Here is a 24,245-nt window from a genome sequence, read left to right on the forward strand (position 1 = left end):
TTTTAAACTAATTTAGTCAACAACAAATTTCTGTTCGTCAGAATTTTTCAGGAACGTTTCTCTGTTTTGTAAAATATCAAAAACATACTTTTACAACTCCAACAATTCTGAAATTTTGCGTGGGTAACTATAAAGATGTCTACTACATTAGGTCAAAAGGGTTCACCGAAATTCCTTCTAGGTTGAGAGAAAAATTCGAAACTCTACAGCTGACCAAATTCGTTTTTTGTTTTTCACTCCACAATTAACATTCATGATTATTACAAATTTTAATGTCTTAAGATTGTTGGGTGCAATAATCAAAACAAAGAAAAATCAAATAACCAAAAGTTATCGATACTTAGATCCTTTTTAATGGAAGTGATGGATTTGACGAAACGAGCGAGCTTCCCATATCTCCACAACAACAACAAGGCAAAACTTTGAAAAACAGAGTGAGTCACGTGTTCAACACGCTGCCTTTAAGACATTAGCGTCCCGCTTCACTCAAGAGTGATGCTATAGCCCTTACAGGACGGATATATCCAGGAAAAAACACCCTACTACACCTACTACTAGCATATGTAGTAGATGCTCAACTTGAGCTTGGCAACTCCGAAAAATCCTTAAGGAAAATCGCATATGCTAAAGAAAACAATATAAAATATTTTTCCCTTGGGGGTCTCTCCAAAATATAGAGAAACCCCTTTCCCTTGATTTTACAAAGTAGTGAATTTGTTTATATACTTGACAAATACAACTTAAGAAGAGGAATTTTCCGATCTGGGACTAAAAGGTTTATATAGTCTCTTAAAACTATTAAAATATGGAAACTCCACAATGTGGGACTAATAAGTTTCATTCATAAAGAAAACAATAAATTAATTTTATTTAGTTAAAAACCTTAAAATAATAATTAATAAATATTGTTTCCAACATTATTAAGCCTCTTCAACTTCTTCACCAATACTCCTCTCTTTTTCTCAACATCTAGTTGATTAACAACCTTCATATACTGCTGTTGTTCTTGCTCATGCGCTGAAAATCCATGTCGATGAATATCAGCTGGTTGAACCGCCAGTTGGAGATTATTAACATGATCACTATTTCCTTGTGAGTTTAGGAATCAGACTTATGGTGGAATCGACTTGTGGGTTACCGAAAGAGTATGCTTTTCCGGCCGGAGAGAAAACAATAACAGCAACCTCAGCACCACATAATACACAGAGCTCACATGCTTTTTTAAATAAACCATTGCGACGTTTTGAAAAAGTGACTTGTCTGTTTGATTCGCTTTCGATCTTTTGTATTGGGATCTTTTTCCTACCTTGACTTGGGTTTCTTTATTTTTTCTCCTTCACTATCATCACCATAGTTGCTGACAAAACTTGTAAAAAGTGGAGAAAATAAAGAGTTTGAGTTTACTTAGAGCATTGCCTGCATGGATGTGTATATATATTACAATGATTTCAATAAATTTTCATAAATGATTTCAATCAAGACAAAAGAATTTGGGAGATTTTACTATGTTGGGTAATAGGTTGGTAGGACTTTACCTGGTTAAATTTTCAAAAATGGCACCTTTTAGAAGCATAAAGGGCGTGTTTTGGTTATACTGTATTAGTACTTTTTTTAAAAACAGTTAAAAAAATTAAAATAGAGGATTACAAATTCGTAGCAACCCATTGTGGAATGCCGTGGCCAGAAACTCGTAATAAAAGAGATACCAAATACTGTTCTAGGGTTTTTGAAAGTTACAAGCATATTTTTCAAAAATGGCACCTTTTAGAAGCATAAATGGCATATTTTGGTTGTACTGTATTAGTACTTTGAAAAAACAATAAAGTAGACAACAAGTTGCTGCATTTTAAGAATGCACTGGCTTTGATAGACCACCTTGTCAGCATTTCCAATCATAATGTCTGCAACAACTTTTGAGTCAGGCCGTATTCGAAGCTTTTGGATCCATTGTTGCAATGCATCTTCGTACTCTTGGGAATCCTGCAAAATCGAGAACAATTAGACCAATGCGCCCATTTTTATTCTTAAAATTATAAAAGCATCACAGTTTATAATGGACATAAATCTTATATATCCGAGTCTAACTTCCATTATGATTAAAATTTGGTCGTTCTCTTGGTAGATGCAGGCAAGTCAAACAAGTTGTGTCTATAGAGATGCCAAATGCATGGTCCGTCGCTTTTGCATAACATCAAAACTAGAGCATCTAAAATTGTGAGATAATGATCAATCCCTGAAGGTAGTTTTGAGAACTACTCAAGTGGTCTATGATGGAAAATCTAGCATCAGATAATAAATGATTGAATTGAATCAATGTAACAGAAATTCAGAACACTAACAAATAACAAACTATGTCGATAACAGATAGCAGAATAACAACCAATAATAAAATGAATAACAACACATTACACCAATCCAGAGAGAGCAGAAATATAAAGGACCATACACAGACCAGACACACACACACTCTTTTCACACGCTCACAGATGACACAATACACATGACAGAGTGTAAACAGAGTATAAGGGAGACTAAATGCTATTACGCGCTGAGTTTTTTGAGTTGAGAAATACCAAACACACACATCTTGTTCTTGAGAAGAGAGAATCTATGACCATGTAAACCCTTAGTGAAAATATCATCCACTTGGTCTAAGGTGGAGATGTAAGAGACCCTCAAATTCTTAGCTTGCACCAATTCTCTGACAAAATGGAAGTCCAAAGCCATGTGCTTTATTTTACTGCGGAAAACAAGATTGGATGCTAGAGAGAGCACTGTTATTATCACAGTATAAGGGAGGTGGTGTAGGAAGAAAGATGTGTAAGTCCTGGAGTAGTTAGCAAATCCATACAAGTTCAGCAGCAGCTTGAGCTAGAGCCTTTACTCAGCATCTGTGGATGATCTATCCACAATATCCTACTTTTTAGAAGTCCAAAAATAGGGTTATTACCAAAGAAAATACATAACCCAGTAGTTGATCTTCTGTCATCAGGGGAACCAGCCCAATCAGCATCACTGAAACCTTGAAGAACCTGTAATCCTTTGGAGATGAACAAACCATGATCCAGAATGCCTTTGACATACTTGAGGATTCTCTTAGCATCCACAGAATGAACAGAAGTAGGTTTGTGCATGAACTGACAGACCTGATTGACAGAATAAGCTAGCTCAGGCCTAGTCCAGGTTAAGTACTGTAAAGCTCCAACCAAATATCTGTATTCAGTAGGATTTTCAAGAGGATCACCATCTGAGCTGGTTAACTTTTTAGAGAGAGAAGCAGGTGAAAAATAGGACTTTAACACTTACCATGTTAAACTTAGCAAGTAAATCAAGAGTAATTAGTCTGATACATGAATAACCCAGTTGCATTCCTCTTAACTTCAAGCGCCCAAAAAAAATGAAGGTCCCCTAAGTCTTTAACAAGAAATTGCTGAGTTAAAGTCTTGAGCAATGCAGAACAAAAAGCAGCTGAGTTTCCAGTTAATAATATGTCATCAACATAAACAAGAACAATAGTGATGAATTTTCCTTGAACTTGCACAAACATAAAAGTGTCAGCAGCAGAAGCACCATAACCAAGAGAAACCAATATTGAATGCAGCTTGTCATACCATTCTCTAGGAGCCTTCTTGAGGCCATACAAAGATTTCTACAGTTTGGAGACATATTCTGGATGAGCAGGATCCACAAAGCCAGGGGCTGAGTCATGTACACCTCTTCTTGTAAGTCACCATGTAGAAAGGCATTGCTCACATCCAATTGGGTAATCATCCAATTATAATGAACTTCCAGAGAAATAATGAGTCTTATATATGGTAGTTGGCTTGGAAACATGACTGAAGGTTTCATTGTAATCCAAACCAGGATGCTAGTGAAAACCTTTGGCTACAAGTCTATATTTGAGTCAATCAATAGTACCATCATCTTTGTGCTTAATCCTATATACCCATTTGCAGCCAATGGCATGATGGCCAGTAGGAAAACGCATTTAGGTCCAAGTGCCAGTATTGTGTAAAGCTATGTACTCATCAAACATGGACACTCTCCAGTCAGGAATCTTATTTGCATATGAAAATTAAGTAGGAGTAACAGGGAGAGCCTTGGCAGTAATAGCAATAGAAAGTTGATGATGAGAATCTAAATATACTTTTGGTACTGAGATGCCAGATTTACCCCTAGTTTGCATAGGATGAGCATTGGATACAACAGTTAAATTAGACTGAGGTGATGCAACTGAACAAGTGGATGTTAACTCAATATTGGTAGCTGAAGTTGGCTATAAAGATGCAGCTGAAGGTGGAGAGGCAACTAAATATGATTCAGGTAGATAAGGAGATGAGTCTGAGGTAAAAGCAGCTTGAGTAAGGACAACGTAAGTAGGATTTGGGCTAGATACTAATGATGGATAAGGAAATATGGCTTCACTAAAGACCACATATCTAGAGACATAGACTCTGCCACTGAAAGGTTCCAAACGCCTATAGCCTTTTTTATTTGTATTGTAACCAAGAAAGATGCAGGAGACACTCCTAGGTGCTAGTTTATTTGCAACATAAGGCCTCGGCTAAGGATAGCAAGAACAACCAAAACTTCTGAGAAAATAGTAGTCAGGCTTTTTGTGAAACAACATTTCAAAAGGTGTCTGAAAACCAATAGATCTGGTGGATAGTCTGTAGATAATGTAGTTGGCAGTCATGAAAGAATTTACCTAGAAAGATTCAGGTAAATTGGCTTGGATAAGAAAAAGGTTCTACCAATATCAAGAACATGATTATGTTTTTCCTTAACAACACCGTTATGTTCTGAGGAGTGAGGACAGGTGACCTCATGTCTAATGCCATGCAAAGCATTAAAACTAGTCAATTCATTATTAATGAACTCACTACCACCATCAGTTCTGATTGTAGCAATTTTATGACAAATATCATTCTCAACATAGGTTTTGAAATTGAAGAAGATAGTCCTAAAATCAGATTTGACATAAAGAGGAAACAACCAACAAAATTTGGTGTAGTCATCAATAATGTTTACATATTAGAGATAACCACTATTGGAAGCAACTGGAGGTGGACCCCAGAGATCCATGTGAGGAAGTTCTAAAGGCCTATAGTTAAACTGGTAGAAACAAGAAAAGGTTTTTTTATGAGACCTGCCTAACTGACAACACTCACAGAAGAGTGGTGACTTAACAACATTTTTAATAGACAAATCATTACAGACTCTTTGTAAACCTTGAAAGGAAGGATGGGCAAGTATGTGATGACAGATTGTAGAGGACACACTTATGGAATGAAGAGCATGAATTGGATTCTTAAGATTGATTGGATAAAGGCCATTATTGTGAGGTCCCTGCAGCAGAATCTCCCCAGTATGAAGATCATGCACAATATAACCAACAGAAGAGAAGGTTATAGTGCAGTTTTTGTCAGATGTGAACCTATGGACTGAAAGTAGGTTGGTTGAAGCTTGAGGTACATGTAGAATGTGCTGAAGATTAATTTTCCTAGAGGGAGTAAGTATAATAGAATTACCAACAGTGGAGATGGACATACCTTCACCATTTTCTGTTTGAATGAAATCATAGCCATCATAATTAGTTTAATCTTCAACAGGAATAGCATTAGCAAAAATATGTTGATTGGCTCCACTATTAGCATACCAAGGATTCTCACCAAAGATATTGGCTGCAGCTAACATAGCATGAAGATTTGCAGGAGGCTTCTTTCCTTGATAAGCAAAATTCAGTTTGTTAGTGCATTCAGTAGCAATAAGACCATCATCTTTATAGATTTGACATGAAGGTTTAACGCCTTTGAATGAAGAATGAGGAGGTGCTGATGTAAAAGTTGGAGCAGACCTTTGAGCAAATGAATAACCACCTTTAGGACCTGAATTGTAATCCCTTCTACCTCTATGAGCTGAATAGTAGCCACCACTCATTGGAGGAACATAATATCTGTAATTGTAATTTGATAATGGAGGCCTAGACTGAGAGTAAAAGGATTTTTTCTCAGACTCAGCAAATAGTGAAGCATGCTTGGATGAAATGACCACTTCCTCACTTAACAACAGATTATGTAATTTAACACAAGTTACTAGAGGACATCTAAGTATGATGGATGTAGCATAAGAATCATAAGCATAAGGAAAACCATATAAAGTAATAACAACACATTCAACATCACTAACAATAGATCCAACAGCAGCCAAAGCATCAACAACCTTCTTAATATAATTGAGATAGGTTTGAATATGATCATTACCATTTGATAGACTGAAGTTTGGTATGTTATTGAATCGTGCGAGTTGCAGAAGCTTGAGAAAACCTAACCGCAAGATTAGTCCAAAGTTCATGAGCAGAGGTAGCACCAGCCACACAAGGAAGAAAAGCATCTGAAATCAACGAATTGAAAAGTAAAATGATCAATTAATCCTCATTTTCCCAGGTTGTGTAAGCCGGATTGACGATATCATTGTTTTGATGATTGCAAGAGCTAAATTGAGGAGGACACATTGTAGAACCATCAAGATAACTAGTAACACGAAATTTGTTGAATAAAGCTAGAACCAAAGATTTCCAAGTAAGGTAGTTATTATCAGTAAGCTTAAAGGAGATGATATTAAGAATTTGATTGAAAGGAATTTGCGCAAACATTCGTTGAGGCATTGAAAATAGAAGAAAAAAAATCAAATCGAAATTAAGGAAGATAAGATCTCAGAGAGAGAGAGAAATAGTTCTAAACTGAAATGAAAAACACAGAGAAGGAGGAGCTATTTATGAAATTGAAGATAAAATCTCTGAGAAAGTAAAGAAATCCATGAAGGATCGATAAACCCTGAGAAAGATTTACTTTCTCAGTCTGATACCAAGATAGCATAATAACAACCCATAATAAAAACAACATTACACCAATCTAGAGAGGGGAGAAATATAAAGTACCAGATACAAACCAGACACACTCTTCTCACACACTTACACAGATTACACAATACACATGACAGAGCGTAAGGGAGACTAAATGCTATTAATAACCTCCCACTTAAATGGGTGAATCACATCCTCTAAAGTTTTCCTTCCCATGGTTAGTACACGAGGATTTTCACAGTCACCGACGACAAATCTTGAAATTCTTTTACCATCCTCATCCAACAAATCTTGAAAACCAAGTGAAACATTGAAGACCATCCCATAATTTTAAGATCATCCCCTAATTATATACATTCAACAGAATAAAATTTAACAACACTAACTAGGAAAATGTTTTGCTCGCGTTCTGGAAAGACTGTCCATTTGAACTCACTTAAAATTGTTCAGATGTATGGACAAACAGGAATGTTCTTTTTTTGAGTTGGGTTATGAGTTTCAAGGGAGTTTTTTTCAGTTGTCTACTAAGAGTTTTCGAATGAAATAACCCACCTTACATGTTTTAGGAGTATCTTACACCTACAACCACTTGACTTAGATTACAGTGATACATAGAAGGGATTTTAGGATTATTGTTCACTTTAAGTGAAATATAGATATTAACAAACCTACCAAATACGACTAAATTACTAAAATATCTACATAGAACGACAAAAAAGCATTGATAAATGGGTTATGAAAATATTACGCCCTTCAAGTGTCGATAACTTGATAGAAATAAATTAAGAGTCCTGTTATTAGGAGGGAAAGAATAGATACGAGGGGTGATATATTTTGGCCAAATTTCAGTCAACATACAGTCAAAGTCAAATACAATAAATATATATAGGTAAATAATTTCAATATACCCACCCTATCCTTAATCACGACCCTTAACTTCCGAAGAATCAATCGTATCGTGTTTATTTCCTCATCTAAAAAAAACCCTAGATTTTGATAAAACTGATTGAAATCAAAAAAAATATAAACTTATTGGGTATTCCTTAGTGTTATTACTAATGTCTATAATGTCGTCGTTTTTCAAGATCAGTAAGAATTTTCTCTTTTTTACTTCTCTTTTCACAAGTGTTAATCCAATATGTTCTGTGGTACTGTGGCCTGCTTACAAGTTTTAAAGCTTTTGGTTTCCTCTCTCAAGCCCACACACATAATTGCACTTAATTTTTTGTGGTTTTCTATGTATACCAATTGATTTTAAGTGTAGAAATTACTGTGCAGGGCTTCAAGATATTGGTACTGGAACTTTTTTTTTGACTTGAAAGGGCACAGTTTATTACAAGAAAACTCAGTCACCAGAATGTGACCAAGTTTTGAAAGTTACATGGATGTTTGCATCAGAGCATCCCAATCACATAAAAGCATAGACAAACCATAATTTTGAAAAATATCTGTGTTGATTGTCCAATTGAACAACAAACACTTAACTTCAGTTATGATCTGCTCATTGTTCTTCTCCTGATTATTGTGAAGCATGTTATTGCGCTCTTTCCATATGCACCACCAGATTGCAAAAGGCAAATAGCTCCACAATCTCTTAATTTTGTTTCTGCTTTTCTTATTACGCCACCCCCATAGAGTTCTTCTAACATCACTACAATGTACCCAAACAACACCAAAACTCTTCAGAAAGTAATCCCACACAATAGAAGTAATGTCACAATGCAGAAAAAAATGAGAATTAGTCTCAGTGTGACTCCCACAAAGTAAACAAGTAGAATCTTGAACCATATAATCATTTGTTGGAGCACCATCATAGTATAGAGCATTGTACATATAATCATTTGTTGGAGCACCATCATAGAATAGACACCAGACCAAAAAAAGCTACTTTCAAAGGGATTTTAGGGTTCCGCAAATGCTTATCTGGAAAAGCAAGTAAACCCTCAGTCTCCAATGCCTCATAAGCACTAGCCACAGAAAAGCCTTTCCCCATACCATAGATCCAATGCCTGTCATCTTCTGCTACAACCATATTAAGCCTTTCTGCAGGGTCCTCAATCACTTCCAACATATTAACAACCTCTGGCAGCTCAGTTTCTGTCAAAACTCTTGAAAAGTTTAGATTCCAAGCCCCTTCAGCTGAAATGCAATCCTTATTGACTGCATTTCTCTTCTTTGAAAGATGAAACAATGAAGGAAATAGAGTTTTTAGTGAATGCTCTCCCACCAAGACAACATCCCAAAAATAAATCTTGGTACCATCTCCCACTACCACAGAAGACCCTGTTTTAACAGTCTCTTGCCTTCAACAATCATATCAGATTTTTCAAACTTGCAGCTGCAGGTACGATGAACATGTTCCACCTAAATACTACAATAGCTTTAGCTGTATAACTAAATTAAGGAGACTTAGCCTAAGCCCTTATTGAGTGTTCCACCGATATAATCGAAGGTGAAGAGTACGTCGCGTCCTATAACTTTTCTTTTTGCGAATATCAGATTTGTCGTTAGGGAAGTGTATTCTTTAGTTGTTTGTCTCGTAAGCCTAACCAGTAACACCAAGGATATCATAGACATTTCATAACACCAAGGATATCATAGACATTTCATCGTTTTTTTGAAAAGTCAATCCTTCCTCAAAAAAAATTTAGCTCCCTCCTCATACCATTCTTTCCCTCTTAATAACAGGACTCTAAATTAACTTGGAGGATGAGAGAAACATGGTCAACCTTCTTCCCATAAGAATAATAATTACATACTTATTATTTTTTGAAATAAATAAACGTTCCTCCTCCAGCTTCTTGCCTTCTTCTGTTTCTTTATAACTTTCAGCAATTCCACAAGGTAAATAGGCTATCGGGAATTCTGTGCTGGTAGACGAAAAACAAAGTATAATTTCTTAGTTTTTGAAAATGTCCTTTTAATTTTCATTTCTTGTTAGTTTACTCCAACATCTCAAACATAATTTTGGTTGGAAGAGATTGTAAATACAAATAAGGATGCACTTATATTTCTAATTGAAATCTTTGATTTGTGGTCATTAGAATGATTGAGAGATATAAGTAGTGAGACGAAAAGTCAGTGAAAATACTAGGTAAAACCTGCAAAAACTGCACTCTAGAGTCAACCTTTAAAACTAACTCTTTATACAATTTTGTTTTTTGGTCATATTCTTGATGGAAACGTGAAAAATGTTACACCACCATCTTCATGAATCTTAACCTCCTCCTCCCTCAAAAAACCCATATAACTACGATCATCAATTATGCATGGTCAAGCACAAGTTTTATTACAGGGGCACTCACGACTTTCAGAAAATGCTACCTGACGTAAGTGTTGCAACTGTAACAATAAAATACTCAAAGAATATGTTAGAAATAAATTTTTGAAATGCTTAAATAAACACTCATTGGAATCAGCAAACAGAGGTCAGAGTCACGTGTTTAACACGCTGTCCTTAACACGATAGTTCACCGGTACACCTCAAGAATGAGCGACGCCTATACCCCGTGGTGAAGTCGTATCTAGGATAAAACTGACCGTTGCAAGTACTATAAGCACTACAGAACTTGCCCACTCTTACGAACTTAACAGCAAGGCACAGAATGTAAAAACCACACAGAGGGAGAGAGACGAAAAGAAGAGGGATAGTAGCCTCTTATGGACACACCTTGATATGAAGAATTTTAGTCCATTTTATAGGTAGAAATGAGAGAGGTGAAATCAATGCACATTAATGTGTGAAATTATGTTGCATGATGTCGACATAAATCATTCATAAAATAGTCAAAAAGCGGTAAGAAATAATGTCGTAATTTATGCACATAAAAACGTTATGAAATATTTTTGGTAAGAATATAAAATCTTCCATGTCACACGCCCCCCCACATTCAAGACAAAATTTAATTTGATGTTTAAAATATTTAAAGAAATATTTCCAAAGAATTTTGTCCAAAAAGGTAAGTCTTGGTTAACCTATGTCCACGGCGCAAGAATGAGCCCGAGTCCAAAACTCAAGCCTTAGCGGAAACAAATATTGTTTGTCCCACCCGTTACACCCACATTGTTTGTCTAACTATCCATAATGTAATAGTTAATAGTGGAGCTCCTCTTTAGTTATACCCTATGTAGAACTAAAGGTCATATTTCATTCACTCATAAGAAAATGAGCAAGTTCCCTTAGAGACTCAAAGGTGCTAAGTTCCATTCCCACCAAGACTACAAAACCGGAACAATTAATAAAACTTATTTTTCCAAAAATCCCCCACATTAATGAAATATCGATAAAAATTAGAAAACGAAAAGCGAGAAATACCACTTAGGCAAGAGGTGTCCATGAAGTCTTGAACCTTTGCTTAGTGAGAAATTGCCGGAACTACTTGATGGACAGTGAACGCGATGTCTTGAACTGCCATCGTTTGGTGTAATCCGCGATAATAACCACACGTGATATCTCTCTAGGTGCTGTCAAGTTCGTGCCGTCGTGTCCTTTTTGGCCCTGGACAAATCCCGTTTCTCAGAATGCTCTAGAGAATCAGCTCTATTCTCATAGGAAGCGACCCACTTCCACATTCAGATAGGTGAGTTCCATAAAGAGTGTTTACTGCTACACCCCACTTCAATCTTAAATTGAAATTATAGAACTCATTAAGACTTAGTTAAAAGTCATCCTTCACATGCAGTCACACTATCGCGTCTACACCATAGGGAAAGGGCAGAGAGTGAAATTCTCTGATAGTGTTTACCTTGAACCGCCACAAATCAGTTGCCTCATTCAAAACCTTGATCTTGGGATCTCTAGTCAGCAAGGTTGAGTATCCTTCATGACAAGTTTATTTAATGAGCTTAAGCCTCATCCCCTTCGATGCAATTCTAACTATCTTCTTGAACAAACCTTTCGTCAAAGGTTACGCGATATTCTCCTTGGACTCTATCCAATCAGTGGAAATAACGCCGAATGAGATTAGTTAGTTTTTAGCTTTAGCTATTACAGCTAGGCTAACAAAGTGTACAGATATAGCTGGCACAGGCCTATGCCAGAGAGGAATATCTTCTAAAAAGTATCTCAGGCGCTCGACCCCCTCTCATGCTTTATCTAACGCAATACTCTCAGATTTCATAATGAATTGAGAAATGTATGTCTGTTTGGAAATCTTTCAAAACAAACCCTCATGCTAGAGTGAAAATACATCCACTCGTAGACCTAGACTCCTCTGAGTCAGCTATCCATTTTCCATCACAAAATCCATTAAGGACAACAAGATACCTTTCATAAATCAAACAAAAGGTAATAGACAATTTTATGTATCATAATACTCTACTAAGTGCATCCTAATGCTCTTGCTCTGGACTAAAAGTATATCTACTTAACTTACTCACAATATAGGCAATGTCTGGACTCTTACAGTTCATTAAATCCATCAGACATCCTATGACTCTTGAGTATTCAAATTAAGATACTCCATTACCCTTATTTTTCTCGAGTCTACAAGAAGAATCGTATGGAGTACAAGCACAAATTCAACATAATTAGAATGACTATGAAAGTTTGATTATCTTCTAATCCTCATCCCTAAGATTACATCAAAAGGGCCTAAATCTTTCCAGTCAACTTTCTCATTCAGCGCATGCTTTTAGTGGAATTAATCACATCTATGTTTGTATCAAGTATAAGCATATCGCAAACATACAAGCATACAATCACACAAGCATCCTAAACAAGTTACTTGTAAATACACTTGTCAGATTCATTAACTTAAATCCACTACTCTTTATCACATGATCAAATTTTTCATGTCCTTGTTTATGTGCTTATTTAAAACAATACAAAATTTTATTCAGGTTACACTTTGTATTCAAAACCTTTCACCACAAAGTCCTCAGGTTGGTCTTAGTAGATTTTTTTATCTAATACACGGTTTTTTGAAAATCTGTCTTAACATCCACCTGATGTATCTATAAGATGTTTAAGGCAGCAAAAGCAATTAGCATCTCAACGGAAGTAATTCACGTCACAAGTGAATAAGAATCAAGAAAATCTACACCTTCTTTTAGTTTATAGCCTTTAGCTACTAACCTAGATTTATAATTTCCACAGTTTCATCTACCTTACGTTTCCTCCTAAAGACTCATTTACACTCTATGGTCTTATTCCATGGAGGTAAACTAGCAAGCTCCCAAGTCTGGTTCTGACGGACTGAGTCCATTTCACTAAATGAAGCTTCTTACCAGAATGGGGTTTTAAATTAGTAAATGTTATGGATTCTTTCCGAGTCTGGAGCTCAGACTATGTTAGGCGTATTATGAAGCCAAATTTATAAGAAGTCCCAGTTATAATCCTTTTACTTCTCCTAGGATCAACTCTACTCCATCTTTCTTTAAAGGTAAATTCTGACTAGTTGCAAAGACATCTAGGGGATCAACAACACATCTAAAGAAGAGACAGGTTTCATCAAAAACATGTTGAAAAACACATCATCCCTAGACTTCATAAAAGTATTCACACCAAATTCAGAAATTTCAGAACTCACAACCTTAAATTTATATGCAGTAGTGTGCTCAGGATACCCTATGAAGGCGCAGTCAACAGTTTTGGGTCCTATCTTGGTTGTTTTAGGTTTAGGGATGGAAACCTTAGCCAAACATCCCCACACTTTGAAGTATGCAAAAGAAGGTTGTCTACCTTTCCAAAATTCATATGGAGTTTTATCTGATCCTTTAAAGGGTATTCGATTCAGGATATAGCAGGATGAGAGGACAACTTCCCCCCACAATTTCGAAGGTAATCCTGAACTAATTAACATGGTATTCATCATCTCCTTAACGGTACGGTTCTTACGTTCAGCTACACCATTAGACCGAGGTGAAATAAGCATGGGTAACTTCGTGTATTAAGCAAGTTTATATACAAAAACTCCTTTAAGAATTTTATACTTACCACCATGGTCAAACCTAACTGTTTTAATGGTATCATTTAATGGTTTTCAACTTCTAGTTTATATATCTTAAAGGCTTCTAAAGCATCATCCTTACCTCTAAGCAAATATAAATGACAATACCTCGTACAGTCGTCTATAAAAGTAACAAACAATTTCTTACCACCTCTAGTTTGTACGGATTTCAAGTCCACTAAGTCCGAGTGAATTAATTCTAAGGGTTTAGAATTTCTATGAACATTTTTGCTAAAATGGTTTTTCTAGCATATTTTGATTCTATGCAAATTTCACATTTGTGTTCTTTTTCCAAACTCAATTTGGTTATGTAGCCTACATTAGCTAGTTTATGCATTGACTTATAATTTATCTAAGTCTACAATGCAAAACATTCAAACACACACAAAAAATTAAAAAAGTTTACTTCATCAATTTTCCTTTAAGCTTATAAAAATCCTAAGTCAAATAACCGATGCCTGAAAATATCATTTCCCTTAGTTATAACAAGTTTTCCAAATTTAATTAAGATCTTCGATCTTTTACCATCTACAACAGAATAGGATACAAGATTCTTGCATATGCCCGGAACATGAAAACTTTATTCAATGTGAGAATATTACAGATATGAGCTTCTTCTCGACCTTTCCCTTTTATGCAACCTCTGTCGCATATGAGTTACTCATATAGAGTTTCTCGATATCCCCTATCCTCTAATAGGAGGTGAACAGGTCTCTGTTTCAACAAACATGCTTAGTGGCTCCAAAGTCCACCCATCATATCTGATATTGGTTATTAAAATAACTTCCGACATCATGCCACTGGACTCGTACTAGTTTGTTTTCAACTAAATTAGCATTAACTTTCTACTAATTAAGGTTTTACGTTGTCTACAATTACTGTCATTTGACCAGGAATTTTACAAACAAAACAATCACCCTTAATTAAATTAATGCTAGATTTAGGTCTACGAAACATACCTTTCTTACAAGAGCTATGCATAGTGTTACATTTGACGTTCTCACCTTTGCCATCTTTGGAAGATTTATTTTCAGCCACATGCGCCTATTAGCCATGTCCCTTGTAGATGGCACCTTTATTCACAAAACACAATTCTGAATCAGAAAGTATAATATGAATTTTGAAGATAACATCTGGATATACAAACTTCGTTTGAACCACCATTTCAAAAAACTCATGGTTACCTCATAAAAACTAATATTGTCAACAACAAATTTCTGCTCGTCAGAATTTTTCAGGAACATTTCTCTGTTTTGTAAAATATCGAAAAACTACTTTTACAACTCCAAAAATTCTGACATTTAACGTGGGTAACTATCAAGATGTCTACTACATTATGCCAAAAGGGTTTATCAAAATTCTTTCTAGGTTAAGAGATACACTCGAAACTCTACAGCTGACCCAAAAATTCATTTTTTGCTTTTCACTCCACAAATAACATCCATGATTGTTGGGTGCTATAATTAAAGACAAGGAACGATCAAATAAACAAAATTTATTGATACTTATCTCCTTTATAATGAAAGTGATCGGATTGACAAACCGAATGAGCTCCCCAGAAAATTTTGCAGACCCATCAACATCGTTCTTACCTATTGTTACAGATAGAAAAGACTATCGTGTTAAGATTGTTGCAACTGTAACAATAAAATACTCAAAGAATATGTTAGAAATAAATTTCTGAAATGCTTAAATAAACACTCATTGGAATCAGCAAACAAAGGTCAGAGTCACGTGTTCAACACGCTGTCCTTAACACGATAGTTCACCGGTACACCTCAAGAATGAGCGATGCCTATACCCCGTGGTGAAGTCGTATCCAGGATAAAACTGCCCGTTGCAAGTAGTATAAGCACTACATAACTTGCCCACTCTTACGAACTTAACAACAAGGCACAGAATGTAAAAACCACACAGAGGGAGAGAGACGAAAAGAAGAGGGATAGTACCTCTTCTGGACACATCTTGAAATGAAGAATTTTAGTCCATTTTATAGGTAGAAATGAGAGAGGTGAAATCAATGCACATTAATGTGCGAAATTATGTTGCATGATGTCGACATAAATCATTCATAAAATAGTCAAAAAGCGATAAGAAATAATGTCGTCATTTATGCACATAAAAACGTTATGAAATATTTTTGGTAAGAATATAAAATCTTCCATGTCACACGCCCCCACATTCAAGACAAAATTTAATTTGATGTTTAAAATATTTAAAGAAATATTTCCAAAAAATTTTGTCCAAAAAGGTAAGTCTTGGTTAACCTATGTCCACGGCGCAAGAATGAGCCCGAGTCCAAAACTCAATCCTTAGCGGAAACAAATCTTGTTTGTCCCACCCGTTCCACCCACATTGTTTGTCTAACTATCCATAATATAATAGTTAATAGTGGAGCTCCTCTTTAGTTATACCCTATGTAGAACTAAAGGTCATATTTCATTCACTCATAAGAAAATGAACAAGTGCCCTTAGAGACTCAAAGATCCTAAGTTCCATTCCCACCAAGACTACAAAACCGGAACAATAAAACTCATTTTTTCCAATAGTATGCACATGTATGATCTTAAGAAAATGGAGCTCCACCGGCAAACCATGGTTAGACCTTACAACTCACTACGAGAAGGCATGCTACCATATGCCATCAAGGACAAAAAATAACTTCAGCTCAAAACTGTTCTATAGGAATCACGCTTCTTGCCTTCTCATCATAAAAAAGAAGTGCATGAAACAAACATAGAGATTTTTTTATTTATAACTTGAATTTTCAATTGCATAACAGTGTAAACAGTCTAAATCGAAAAAAAGAAAAGATAAACCTATAAAATCAGTGATTATAATTATCAAAAGGGACAATAGCAGTTGTAGTACTAGCAGCAGTACTATATTTTGCTGTTTGGCCATTATCACCAGCAGCATACGAATTCATACCGATTGGTTTCACGTTCAAGTACGGTGTAGGCATCATCCCTGGAGAAGAAGATGAAGCAGCTCCATTTATCACCAACTCCTCGATTCTCTTAGCCACAGTTTTCTTCAATTCTTCCATAGCTGATTTCATTTGTTCTAATTCATTCAAACTCAACCCATCAATGGGTATTTCCCACCAAAACTTATTACTATCGTTACTAGTAGTTGTTGTAGTATTAAGCCTCTTCAATTTCTCAACCAATGCTCCTCTCTTTCTCTCAACATCTAGGTGATGAGCTACCTTCATATACTGTTCTTGCTGTTGCTCATGCGCTGAAAATCGATGTCGATGAATATCAGCTGGTCGAACCGCCAGTTGGAGATTATTAACATGACTATTCCCTTGTGAGTTTAGGAATCGACTTATGGTGGAATCGACATGTGGGTTACCGAAAGAGTATGCTTTTCCGGCCGGAGAGAAAACAATACAGCAACCTCAGCACCACAAAATACACAGAGCTCACATGCTTTTTTAAATAAACCATTGCGACGTTTTGAAAAAGTGACTTGTCTGTTTGATTCGCTTTCGATCTTTTGTATTGGGATCTTTTTCCTACCTTGACTTGGTTTTCTTTCTTTCTTGTTCTTCACTATCATCACCATAGTTGCTGACAAAACGAGTTTGAGTTTAGTTAGAGCATTGCATGGATGTGTATATATGTCAGTGTTGGCCAATAAATTTCCAAAAATTATTTCAATTATGACAAAAGAATTTGGGAGATTTTACTATGTTCGGTAATAGGTTGGTTGGACTTTACCTGGTTAAATTTTCAAAAATGGCACTTTTAAAAGCATAAATGGCATGTTTTGGTTGTACTGTATTAGTACTTTCTTTGCGGCGGTTTGTGTGTACTAGTTGTACCACATTGGCCCGAATGCGCCAAACAGGCCCGAAAAGGCACGAAAAGACAAAATAGGCCCGCTTCATACCTCTCCTCCTAAAATTCCAATTAACCATCCCCTGTAAAACCTAAACCCCTAACTAAACCCTTTGATCACCTCCGAGAGATAAAAAATCAAAACCCAGAAATGTTAGCTCGAAAGCTCTCCCCTTTCAAATTCAAGCATGGGTTTCGCCTCGCCTTCATCACTTCCTCTTCACAGGTAAGCAAGTTTCAATCTTTAAACTCTCACTTACTTTCCAAATTCAATTCAACCACTTATAACCAATACCCACACCAATCTCCTTCAAATCTTCCAAGATTTTTCACTTCTGAATCACAAACATGTTTAAAATTCATAAGAGAAGGAAATTTCGATGTGAATACATCTCAAAATCATCTTGTTTGCCCTGGTTGTGGTGTTCATATGCAAGGATTAGACCCAAAATTACCAGGGTACTTCCTGAAACCCTTAAAAAGAACCCAGATTATGAAATGAAGTTAAATAGAGAACCCTTAGTTGATGAAAGTGAGATTTCAGATTCTATTAAAATGGGCAACCTTGATCCCTGGAGAACAAAAAGTAAAACTCCCAGGAGCTACTGAATTTAGTTCGAAACCAGGTGTTTGTGCTAGATGTCATTCGTTACGTTATCGCAGGAGAGTGAACGATGCTACGGTGGAGAAGTTGTTACCGGATTTTGATTTTGATCATACAATTGGTAGGAAATTGGTTTCGACAAGTGGGGCACAGTCGGTTGTTTTAATGGTTGTTGATGCTGTTGATTTCGATGGGTCTTTTCCTAGGAAAATTGCAAGATTGGTTTCGGATATTGATGAGAATTCAGTAGATTGGAAACAAGGGAAATCGGGGAATGTACCTAGAGTTGTTCTTGTAGTGACGAAAATTGATCTACTTCCACCTTGTGTATCGCCTACGAGGTTGGAGGATTGGGTTCGTACGCGAGCACGCGAAGGAGGAGCTAATAATGTTGCTAATGTTCATTTGATTAGCGCAGTTAGAGGTTGGGGTTTGAAACATCTTGTGGATGATGTTTGTAAGTTGGCTGGTGCTAGAGGAAATGTTTGGGCTGTTGGAGCACAGAATTCAGGGAAATCTACGTTGATTAATTCAATAAGTAGACATGCTAGTGGTGGGGAAGCTACTAAATTAACTGAAGCTCCTGTGCCTGGGACTACTTTGGGGATTATGAGGGTTGAGGGTGTTCTTCCTGGTGAAGCGAAATTGTTTGATACTCCGGGGCTTTTGCATCCTCACCAGATTACGACAAGATTGACGTGGGAAGAACAGAAATTGGTGCAGATAAGGAAGCAGTTGAAACCAAGAACTTACAGAATCAAGGTTAGTAGATTATTATATTGAGTCGATATGTTGAGTTTTATGCGAGTTATGCAATTCTGTTTATAAGAGTATGATACTTTGTACACCTACTGCATTAGACTTGTAAATCCAACATTAGTTTACTGAAATGGTAGTTTGTTGTCTTGAAAGATTTTTATGGATTTGGCAATTTGGTTAGTGATATTTCAGGGAGTTTATAGCACGTTTTGTTACTGCGCAGCTTAGCAATAATTGCAAAAACAGAATTTCCATTTTTTATTCATTCAACGGAATGAAATGTTTATTGTTGAATCTAAGTGTAGAACATATATGTAGGCAATAGTTACCCCAACTTTGAGAGCCTTGAAGTTAACTGATAGTTTATTGTCCTACCTTTATCCTGTCGAATACGACCCTTTTCCTCTCATGTCTGTTTTAAATGTTTCGAGTATTTTGTTAGATTGGAGAAAATCCTATGTCTAAGATACTATTGTGGGAAATAAGGAACTTCTTTATCACTTTTCAAACTCTTTGTGTTGTTTAGCACACGGGTTTCTTGCTGTTAGTGATAGCCTGACAAGAATTAAGAAGGGCATCATATAGGTTTTGTGTGTTATTACAGATTCAGCAAAGGTGGATGAGATGATTAGGGTCAGTGTAAACCTGTGCACATGCTATAATATCTGATAATGGTCGGGCCTAACCTAATTTCATGGTCCTTTCAATATCTCGATACTGTGTCTGATGTTAGTATGATTATGACAAATTGGCAGGCTGGTTATACTGTTCATATTGCTGGCCTAATGAGACTGACTGTAGAAGAAACATCTCTCGATACAGTTTACGTTACTGTCTGGGCTTCTCCCCTCCTTCCTTTGCATATGGGAAAACTAAAGCATGTTGAGACTATGCTCCAACACCATTTTGGTAGTCGGTTACAGGTATCATTTTGTCTTTAAAATCACAAAAACTTTTTCATGAACACAAAAATAATCAATGTTCAAAGGTTGTTGAGTCTGACCCTTGTTATTCATTTATCTTTGTAGCCACCTATCGATAAGGAAAGAGTCAAGGAACTTGGAACCTGGGTGCGAAGGGAATTTCATGTGTCGGGCAACAGTTGGGATGTAAGCTCCATAGACGTCTCAGCTTCTGGTGTTGGTTGGTTTGCTGTGGGACTAAAAGGGGAAGCCCGTTTAGGAGTTTGGACTTATGATGGCATTGATGTCACATTACGGAACTCACTTATCCCACAAAGATCAAACTACTTTCAAGCGCCAGGATTTATAGAATGCAAAAAGCTGAAGAAGCAAATGCAGAGGAAAGAAACTCATTCTGATTCATCACCATTACCAGATAATGCTGCAGATACAAGTTCTTGCTGATAAAAGGTTAGTTTATCTGAAAATGAGAGTCCCTTGCTGGTTTCATATTTCACCTAAAGGTGAACCCTTGACATGAAAATGAAGTAATGGGAAAAGAAGCAACTGAATGGTTGGACAGAGGAAAGTATTGGTATTCAAAATGAGAAACTAGGCACGAATAATGAGAACCCTTATGGAAGTAACTATATTTCTGAAAAGCCAGTTGGTTGGTTGTTTTGTTTCGCACTACTATCCTGTCATTCCAGATATGGCGCAGAGAAACGAGGATATTTTTTCTTGTTGTGATTTGTGAAGAAAACCGAAGGGTTCAGAATTTTCAAACATGAAATTGCAGGTACCTAATTTTGGAACTGAGATTTACCAGGTGTAATTTGTTCGTGGTGTTTGTTATCAGCTAATGTAAGCCATCATTAAGTACTCTCGGCACAATCAAATGATTAAAAAAGTCCATTGATCTCTATCGTAGCATCTCTCCTTTGTATTAATTTGTATTTGTATCTATTTCAAGTGGTGGTTCTGGTAATTGCTTGAGAAGTTGTGATGATGGTGGTTCTGCTAATGGCTTTGGGTACTCAAATCAGTTGGGTTCTTGTTGGAACTTTTTTTCCCGATAATTTCTGTGAAATTCCACTATGAACTAATCATGTACGGCCATGTCCCTGACTGTGCTTCAAAAAAAAAAAAAAAAATAATGTCCCCGACTGTTTGAGTCGTCGGAGTGTTGGACATTTTAACCCATGATAGTAAGACCCGACACAGTCAGAATCGGTTGAGACTGGACAGCTAAAATAATTGATGCCCTTAAGTGAGATGCCTCCAATAAGATGCTGCAACCAAGCAGATCCAGTGGTTAATATGATGGTGCAAATCAGATATTAACAGCGAAATGACCAAGTAGATCCAGTGGTAAAATCGTCCGTGTTGCCCGAGTTTGAAACTCAGCCAAATTCTGAACAATAAAAAATGTGGGAATGTTATAAACACCCTTACTATCCATGGGTCTATCACAAATACCCTTAAGAGTCTTTACAAATACCCCTAATGGCATAATTGAAATTATAAACAAAAAAATAATTCACCTAATCCCTCTTTTAACCTTTGTATCTTATATTCAGACTTCTTCTTTATATCTCACTCAGAGAAAAATCAATAGAAGTAACCGGCACATCTTCATCGTTGCACCACCAGCACCATCTTCGCCTCCGCCACCACGATCTTCATCGCTGCCATTATCAGCTCCGCCACTACCTAAACCACCACCTATAGCACCACACCCAACTCTTAAACAATCGATTTTGATTTAGATACAAAACTAATCTGCGAATCAACGAGAAAATAGTCTTCAAAACTTAGATCTGGTGAGGAATCAACGAGAAAACAATCTTCAGCGAGAAATCAACACCACCACCACCTTTACGATGACGACCACCATCGTTTCAACAACAACTTCCTTTTCCAGATAAAAATGGAAACTAAGGTATGATTTAGAGATTTGAAATTAAAAATCAAACAAGAAACTAATTTTTCAGATTCAACAATTTAGAGTTTAAAGTTTCAATTTCTGAAAATTTTCGATCTTTGTTGCATAGATTTATCAAACGGAGATGGATTCTTCATGGATCGATAAAAATCGATTGTGTATTGGTGATTTTTACATTACAAAGGTAAGATTCAAATCATGAGGTGGAGTTTCAAGACAAAAATCAAGTGTCGTTCTCAGGTAGCGGATTTAAATAAGGTTAAATGGATTTTTGTGGTGGATGTATAGGGCTCAGTTATGAGATGGCAGTTGCTGGCGGTGTTTGGTGGCCAAATGGGTGTTGATTTGGTTTTGAGTTCGAGTTAGTGGTGTTCTGGGTGATTTTTGGGATCACAAAACAAATGAAGGAATGAGATGTTGCTGCTACGGTTGCGAGATTGAGACTCACAGAGAATCATATATGGTTTGAATGAGGGAAAATGGTGTTCAAGGCTGCAGCAATTTCTCTATCTCACATTTCTCTACATGCAACAACAACATGAAGAAGAAGAGATACAATAGAAGGCTTGTATTAATTGTTCTCGAGTTGAATTGATTGGCAGGAAGGAATATATAGATGTGTATTGACTGTGTCGCGGCCATGGTTGATTATTGGCTTCTATTTACTATTGTTGTGTACATATGGCTTGTATTGGAGAATGTTTGGTATCGTGGATGTGCTGGGAACTTGGGTTCTCATTAGTGTGTTGTTTGATTGTTTTGGTGGTTGATTCTTCATTGTTATCAGCGTGAACAATGGAGTGTAACAAAGAAGAGGCTGTAAGAGAAAGGGTTATGTGGGAGCATGAACAATGGTCAAACAGGTTAAAAGTAAGAATGGGGAAGTGAAGTTGTGAATGTTATTCATGTATAGTCCTTGTGGATGTTGCAGTTGAATCTGCAGAATGGAGTCGAAAGTACTAGTAGTGCAATTGAAATCATGGTTTGGGTTTGAGAATGCCAGTTACCTCCATATACGGGCACAACTTTGGAGATGAGAGTGCTGGCTAGTACAGTTACATATGGGCTGATGGATGGATTTTTTGTGTTGCGTTGATGTTGACTGGAATCGATGATGCCATGGAGATTAGAAGGCATAATATAAGAAGACAATGAAGAAGATGGTTGTGCTGCTGATGCTTATGCTTTGAAGTCGAGAGAATAGATGAATGCTTAGGAAGTTTGAGCAGGAACTGAATATGTATCTAGTCAGTGAAGAGCAGAACAAGGAGTTGTTGCTGCTTGTGTGTTGTTGATGGTGTTTGAGTAAGGGCATGGAAATGACTGAAGTTGTTGGATCATGTTGCAAGTGTACATAAATGGTTGTGGTCATGAACCCGTTGCAGGTAGAGTTGTGGTCATGAAGCTGTTGCAGTATCAGAGATGGAGGATGTGATACTATCTGGTGGTGGTTCGAATTGTTGGTTGTGCACTGAAAAGAGATATGAAGTGGAAGGTGCTGGTATGTGATTTTGATATGTTACTTTGTATTGACGAATCTGTGGTGCAATGGTAGCACAACTTATTATATGTCAGAAGATGTGTGTTCGACTCACACTAGGTTCACTTTTTTGTGTACAATTTTTATTTTTTGGAGACAACTTGTGATAGTTTCCTCCATATATGAAGACAACTTGTGCTAGTTACCTCCATATCTGGAGACAACTTGGGCTAGTTTCTTTCAATTTTGAAGACAACTTTGTGCTAGTTGCCTTCACTTTTGAAGACAACTTGAGCTAGTTGCCTCAGATTCGGAGACAACTTGAGTTAGCTGGCTCCATTTTGTTTTGCAACTTGTTCCTGTACACTATTTATTGGAGAAAACTTGAGCTAGTTGCCTCCGCTTTTGGAGACAACTTGAGCTAGTTGCCTCCGGTGTGGACACTATTTATTGGAAACAACTTGAGCTAGTTGCCTCCATTTTTGGCTCCGATATGGACACAACTTCAGTAAGTTGACTCCACATGGTAGTGGTGGTCGTCGGCGGCGGTGATGGTGGTTGACGATAGTGGTGGTTAGCGGCGGTGGGTGGCTGTTATTGGCGGCGGCGGTGTGTCTGGGGGCGGTGGCGGTGGACATTTGTGGTGTTGGTTAGCGGCGGTGGTGTTGATGGATAGCGGTGGTGGACAATGGTGGTGGTTGGCGGTGGTGGTCGTCTGTGGTGGTGGTTGTTGGTTGGCGGTGGTGGACAGTGGTGGTTGGCGGTGGTGGTCGTCGGTGATGGTGGTTGGTGGTGGTCGTCGTCGGTGGTGGTTTGTGGTGGTGGTCCGCGGTGGATAGTGGTGGTGGTGGTTGGTGGTAGTGGGCGGCGGTGGATAGTGGTGGTGGTGGTT

The 24,245-nt window shown here is 37.0% G+C and overlaps 1 protein-coding gene and 1 pseudogene across 1 annotated transcript; one reads left to right on the top strand and one right to left on the bottom strand.

Moving 5' to 3' along the window:
- Positions 1-1,800: 1,800 nt before the first annotated feature.
- LOC113337807 (uncharacterized mitochondrial protein AtMg00810-like) lies at positions 1,801-5,588 on the bottom strand. Its single transcript, XM_026583391.1, has 5 exons — positions 5,553-5,588; positions 3,351-3,649; positions 2,963-3,252; positions 2,674-2,774; positions 1,801-1,980 (listed from the first exon to the last, which is right to left on the bottom strand). Exons 1-5 carry the CDS (start codon positions 5,586-5,588, stop codon positions 1,801-1,803), a joined length of 906 nt encoding a protein of 301 aa, XP_026439176.1.
- Positions 5,589-17,792: 12,204 nt separating this feature from the next.
- Positions 17,793-20,812, top strand: LOC113337846 (annotated as a pseudogene).
- The last annotated feature ends 3,433 nt before the right edge of the window (positions 20,813-24,245 follow it).

This window comes from Papaver somniferum, unplaced genomic scaffold (genome assembly GCF_003573695.1).
Source record: "Papaver somniferum cultivar HN1 unplaced genomic scaffold, ASM357369v1 unplaced-scaffold_18, whole genome shotgun sequence".
NCBI lineage: Eukaryota > Viridiplantae > Streptophyta > Magnoliopsida > Ranunculales > Papaveraceae > Papaver > Papaver somniferum.